The sequence below is a fragment of the Ptychodera flava genome, assembly GCF_041260155.1.
Source record: "Ptychodera flava strain L36383 chromosome 23 unlocalized genomic scaffold, AS_Pfla_20210202 Scaffold_23__1_contigs__length_28996876_pilon, whole genome shotgun sequence".
In the NCBI taxonomy this organism is placed as follows: domain Eukaryota; kingdom Metazoa; phylum Hemichordata; class Enteropneusta; family Ptychoderidae; genus Ptychodera; species Ptychodera flava.
This window is the reverse complement of record NW_027248277.1, coordinates 19265615-19272556: the sequence shown is the minus strand read 5'-3', so window position 1 is coordinate 19272556 and position 6942 is coordinate 19265615. Positions and strand designations below refer to the sequence as shown.

General features: G+C 34.7%; 1 protein-coding gene across 1 annotated transcript; it reads right to left on the bottom strand.

Moving 5' to 3' along the window:
- Positions 1-233: 233 nt before the first annotated feature.
- Positions 234-6156, bottom strand: LOC139123667 (uncharacterized). Its single transcript, XM_070689838.1, has 10 exons — positions 6065-6156; positions 5725-5824; positions 5310-5434; positions 4710-4802; positions 3495-3561; positions 3208-3293; positions 2672-2798; positions 1934-1975; positions 1426-1626; positions 234-445 (listed from the first exon to the last, which is right to left on the bottom strand). Exons 5-10 carry the CDS (start codon positions 3540-3542, stop codon positions 395-397), a joined length of 555 nt encoding a protein of 184 aa, XP_070545939.1. The 5' UTR covers positions 3543-3561; positions 4710-4802; positions 5310-5434; positions 5725-5824; positions 6065-6156; the 3' UTR covers positions 234-394.
- Between the last annotated feature and the right edge of the window lie 786 nt (positions 6157-6942).

The following is a 6942-nucleotide window of genomic DNA, read 5'->3' as shown; positions in this document are numbered from 1 at the left end:
ATTATGGGATTGCAATGCCAGTGAAATTTTATCTTTATTGCTCTGCAGTGACGCGCGCTTATTAGTGAGCTGCTTGTGGCCGAGTACACCTGAACAGAAACACATTAAGAGAGCTAATAAACATTACTTTTATAGAGTAAATTTTGTGTTTATATGGTAAATATATCAACAACACCTGCATGCTTGTTGACCTGCGGCATGAATATATATATCTAGTTAAAACAATTGCAGCAAGTGTTTGAAATATTTAATGCAAAGCACGACACTATATGTATAATATAGAAACATCCATTATAATACATACAATAACATGAACAGCAAAAAAACTAAATAATATCATTATAATCATTGTGGTTGACATCCTTTCAACATCAATAAGATTAATAATCCACTTTTAGCCACTCTTTTCCTCGGCCATTGTCATCCTTTCCTTCGATCTTCTTGTCTGTAAAAAAAGAATTAAGCGTATAGTGTTGAAAATGTAAGGCAGTCTTGAAAACGCTTATTTTTCATTAACACTGAACCACCGTCCGTATTCAATATGTCTGCTAGATTAGACAATACTTTTCCCTTTTTTCAACATTTGCATGCAAACTTTACGATAACAATCTTGGATTCACATACAGTTCAAACTGTAACTGTAAATGAATGAATTTGATCTAGGTCCCTTGCAAGAATTATTCTCCCTTAAGGTAAATCCCAAAGTTACCATATATATATATATATATATATATATATATATATATATATATATATATATATATATATATATATATATATATATATATATATATATATATATATATATATATATATCATATAGTACAGAAAAGAATAATTTTACTTCTGTCTATCTGAGAATTTCACGATGCATGAAACGTAACAGATAATACCCCCGTTGTATACGAGTGGTTTCATGGAGCCATATATATATATATATATATATATATATATATATATATATATATATATATATATATATATATATATATATATATATATATATATATATATATATATATATATATACCAAAACTTGTTTGCATCTTCTTAGAGGGATAAGGTGCTCGATGTAGGGATGCAGAACAAAATTAAAATAAATCATAAGAACACATCAAGTATGTTTGGTACCTATTACTCGAGTTTCACGCATACACGCGATCGTCAGAGAGGTAGATAAAACGTATCAAACATACTAAATGTGTTCTACCTATCTATATATCTATCTATGTATCTATGTATCTATTTATCTATCTATCTATCTATCTATCTATCTATCTATCTATCTTTTTATCTCTCTCTCTCTCTCTCTCTCTCTCTCTCTCTCTCTCTATATATATATATATATATATGACGAGTTGAGCCTTTCAACCAACTGTTTAAAAGGTCCTGAAATGCTTTGACACAATATACATGTTAACTTACCCTATGAAAAAGACCCACGATTCTACTGTTAAGCCTCTTCGTTTTTCTTTCTTCTTCTTGATTCTGTTTCTCTGCTTCTCTAAGTTCCTCCCTGTTGGCTTTTCTGGCGTCAAAACGATCATGCTCTGTCTGTTTGTACTGTATCAACTCTGTCTTTTCGTCATCATCGCCTGAAAACCGTACTCGAATTGCAACTAGAACCTTTGAAGAAATAGAGAGAACAGTCTCGTGCCATTCACAGTACTCGTTGTGCTATTCTATTACTCCATCACCGGGTCAAACTTTGGTGATAGACGTCTGCCTTCAACAAAGGTAAATGCGTTTTAAGATGAGAATGCCATGGTTTCTTTCTTAATAGTTCTGGCTTCACGAATTACGTCTTTCCTTTATTAACTTAAAATATGACTAAACAATTTTCAATACAACGCATATTCATGTTGTAGCAAATATGCATCTCTTTAACTGCAGTTTATATGTTTTTTATAATAATTACATTTTGACGTCTTACCTCGACGTTAGTAGCACAAAGAATCAGGAATATCATTGATCCCTGTAACGAACAATATTAAAAAAGATTTCGGGATACATCCTTTTTCAAGTGATTATGGGCTCCCGGAAAGCCTTTGAATCCTTATTAGCAAATGCGAAGCAATATCAATTACCAAGCGATATCATTGCGGCAAGGGCAGGGTTTTAATTTTGCTTTGTCTTACTGTTGTTTTGGGTTGCTTGGCTGTTTCATTCGTTGACAATGATAGGCTATATATTTCATCAGGGCAGAATTTTTCTACAAGCCTGTTCTAATAAGCTTCGATATCTATCAAATCTCTGACAATGCCGATTGCACTTATGGTCCGCAACATTAATCTTCACCTCCTTCTTCCTAACCGATCCACCTTCATGAACGTAAACACTTTTCTAAGTTGTGAGTGGCAAACTAGCTTGAAAAAGTATGGAAAACAGATGCAAAGGCAATTCTTTCAAACTGATTCAACGCTTGGGATCTGAAAATATCGAATGTTTCTGCTAACACATTGTCCGGGAGCAAATTATTTCATTTCCTCATAAGTCATTTTCCATATTTTGCCTAAAGAGATACTGTGTACTCTCGCTTGTACATAATGACAAAGGATTATGTGTCCTCGAGGCATGAGACCATTTGTTCTTCTTACATCGGGCAAATGGGTTCACCTACCATCGGGCACATAGTCCCACGATCGGGCAATAATAAATTTTGTCGACCTACCTGGGTGAACGCACAGCCAGCAAAGACATAGCCACATGTCAAATCATCAGTGTTCGAAGAGTAGGTTCCCATAATCCAAGTTAACGCAGTTACTGGTAACATCAGCATTATTCCCCGCAGGTCTTCCCTATTTAAATAAGTGAAGGGAAAACATTCTTTTGGTGCGAGGCATCATCAAAGTTGTAGCAACCCAAAATAGTTACGTAGCAATGTCTTGTACATGCTGACAATAAGTCTTAGTTTCTGACACCGGAGACAAATAAATGGCGAGAATGGCTAATGTCAAGTTCAAAAATAAATATTGATATCATAATAAAATTTTCCACATTGAGTTTGAAAGTAGAAAGGCAAGTCATTAAGGTTTAGATAATCTTATTTTCAGTGTGGTTACTATTATATGAAATTGTAAAAAAATGTACAATGTACAACATACATCGTTTTGATAGCTGAGTAAGCTTGCCTGTTTGCAGCTCAAAATGCGACGCTGGTAATGAGCGAACGTTCGGACATTAAAAAAACATGAAGTGAAAGCGTACCAGAATTTCTGCCATTCAGCAAAGGCATAAAAGCCTCGCTCTGAATCAAATTCACGTTTTGTGAGAGTAAGCAGTGCGATACTTATCTGAAAAACAGACAAACAAATACAAACCTTTATCTATAAAACTATAACAATTAAAAATAAAGTTTTAGATACAATATGTAAACTGTACTGATAGTGGCAATTTAAGAATGCTGGCAAAGACAAAGTTACAAACAGTATACTTCTCCACTCTTATATCTAACAGCAAATTAACAACGTTTAATAACTTGCTCAATGACATACCAAATTCATCATCGTCACAATACAAATGCAAGGCACCATTACAAACATCGCTGTAGGAAACCAGAATCTAGGAAACAGAGGTTAAAAATTCGATGAGACATTCGTTAAGTACGTATCAAGCATACAATAACATTTTTCTGAGTCTCTGTCTCTGTGCCTGACCGTCTATTTGTCTGTCTGTCTGTCTGTCTGTCTGTCTCTCTCTCTCTCTCTCTCTCTCTCTCTCTCTCTCTCTCTCTCTCTCTCTGTAACAACGCTTCAGCAGGTTAAAATGCATATGGCAGTCCCTAGCTGGCGACGTGGCAAACATGTTTATCGAATTCGATTGGCAATAAGCAGAGGCTGTGGCGGCTTTTTGTGATTGGTCCGTGTACGAATTAAATATTGCAAGATTCAAACGACTGTTCGGCATTTAATTCCTTCCAGCTACGCATACAGCTAGCAGTTCGGAAACTTAGCAAATACAGTAAATTAGGATTTTTATCATAGACAATGTTTCATAAAATAAGGCTATAACCGATGCTATGACTTCAACCTAAGTATGCTGTTTCTATGTGGCAACACTAACCAATATTGTGACGCGCGTGAAACAACCGCCCTGCTAAAACCTGGGATTTTGTTGCTTTCTATTACACAATTGAATTTGTCGTTTCGTTTTACCTACATTTTGGATTAATCGTGTTCAGAACTTTACAGAAGTTGATGTTTCATGTATATTTAGAGTTATTTAACGTACGTAATCACCAAAACTGAGCCTACATTAAAGTACACAGTAGGTTAACTTTGAAAAAAACAACTCTTTATCTAATGAGTAATTGTCACTTGAGGATATTTGCTACACGTTCCGGAACTAGTTGGTATGATGCTGAATATTGTCTCCAGAAAGTAAGTCTTGAGTGCGCTAAACAACAAAACTAATCTCTCTGAGAAATCTTATGGATGGCTAAATCTACTTTTTTTTCTCTAACAATCAATACAGGGAACTAACAGCGGCAATTTCGACAACAAGTTTTAACTCTTTCTTTCTTTCTTTGCTAATATTAACTAACATAGGTGATTTTAATTCTTTACTTCAACAATCCTGCAAATATGAAAGTGAGCAAAAATAACATCTGCTAAACAGCATTTGGCCCAATACTATGAGTCATTTCAAGTTTATCATTGATAAATTTGTAAAATGTAAATAAGGTAAGGACCATAATAAATGTAACATACGTTTGTCTGTCACTGTAGATATCAATTCGGGTCCAAATGCAAATTATCGTGACACAGGAGGGCGTTACCCAGCCATTTAGGAAGTACACGAACCTGGAAAACACATAAAATAATAACATGAATTTAATGTGACACCATAACGAAATATCTATAGGTACTTTGGCTGAAATTATACCTATAATCTTTACAGACACAATAGTGTGTTTACGATGTATAAACTAGAAGTAAATAGTATGTTTTATTCATTGATTTAGTTATTGTATTTTATTTTATTTCAGGTGAAAAATTTTAAATTAATTTTACCAACCTACATAATGGAAAATCTCCGATATAGTGATACTTAAGGGCCTTCTTATACCACAAACATGTAAAGTTTTTTTAAATAGATAAGTAATAGAGAATATTAGAATAACGCAAAAATGCTCATGTATAGTCATAAATAATGGCATTAAAGAAGACACGTGCATAAGGTAGAATAATTATGGCAACTGAATAAGGTAGAACGAAGATACGAGATATTCGTCAACGTGTATCTCCCAAAGGAACTCTAGCATAAAACGATATCAAGAAACTGAGTCTAAACTTAGTTTATGGGCTTACTTTCCATGTTTTCTGAAATATATATAGCAGGCCAGTCGTCTGTACGCCTCGATCGATAAATTCAAGGTCCACGCAGTGGTACTGACAAAGGAAAACTGAACGACGGCCGTAGAAATATTGTTGACCTAGGAAGATAAATAAAACACAAGAACACACAGTTAATACACACATATCTGCATACCGAAATACAACTCTTCATTGAAACATACACACACACACACACACACACACATACATACATACATACATACATACATACATACATACATACATACATACATACATACATACATACATACATACATACATACATACATACATACATACATACATACATACATACATACATACATACATACATACATACATACATACATACATACATACATACATACATACTTAATTACTTACTTACCACTGTGTTTTGTGTCACTCCGCAGAGAAATACGAACAAGGGCGTCGGCAGAAAGGAATATACATAATGACGAATTACGTAATACTGGTCAGTGTCCAAACTGTCATTCAATGAAAAATAACCATTAGAAGGCGGATTCAAATATTGATCCAGTAATCAGTACGGTGTGTCGTGATAAAAGATGAAACGATCTGGCGTGTTTGTCAAGTTGAGCGTAAAACAAGTAAGAACATGAACTATATTATGACGTGCCTCTGCCAAGTTGGAAGCTCAAGGATAATTGTGCGAACTTTCCTTACAGCTTTCCGTGCGAATAGACATTGATAATATATCTACTCACCCGGATAAAATAATCAATACGGTTGACAACAAAGTCAGAAGAAACGACAAACAATTTGCTGCCACGACGGCACCATCCCTTGCAGCATCTATGAATGTCTAGAGGGTAAGACATACCTTTGTTAAAATCTACAAATGTACACATATCTGAGTTGATGCTAAAAATCACTTGAATGTGTTCACGGTCGAAGTAAAGACACACATTGTAACCTGTTAGGTAGCAGGAAGCATCACAATGTACGAAGCTTCGAAGTGTGCGACCATATGCATATGGTCAGAATACATGCATACGCTGCGCAAAACCCACCATCCATGCTAATTGGAAAATTTATCCGAGCAACATATTTATTATGGCAATTTCAGTTGTGAAAAAGATGTGGAATACACTGATATTGATTTATCATTGAATGCTCGAAAAAAATGAACTTATTCCTCTTTATGCTGTAATAAATTTATTTCTGCTTTGCTCATATGTCAACCTCGCAAATTTCTGACGGGGCTTAGTTATGATATCATTATATCTACAGACGTTAAAAATGTGCTGTACATGGAAAACGCGGCTATAGAACGACGTCAGAAATCGTTTGACAAGACAAGGTCAGAAGAGTAACCTCATCGGTTACCTTTTATAAAAGTAAAACTAACGGCACACAGACACACTTGTTCAGGTATATCGTCTCTCATATCTGTAGAATGTATTCTATATGTTTGGATGCATTATATATTGAATGTGTTAGCTTGAAAGGTCAAACGTTTGTTCACAATACGACAACTCAAGTAGATATCATTGTGCAACTGTAAAAACAAAAGTCTACAGGGAGTCTTTTGACGCTGGTTACAAGTGTGTAACGTCACAGCCATAGAATGTTAGTGGTTATT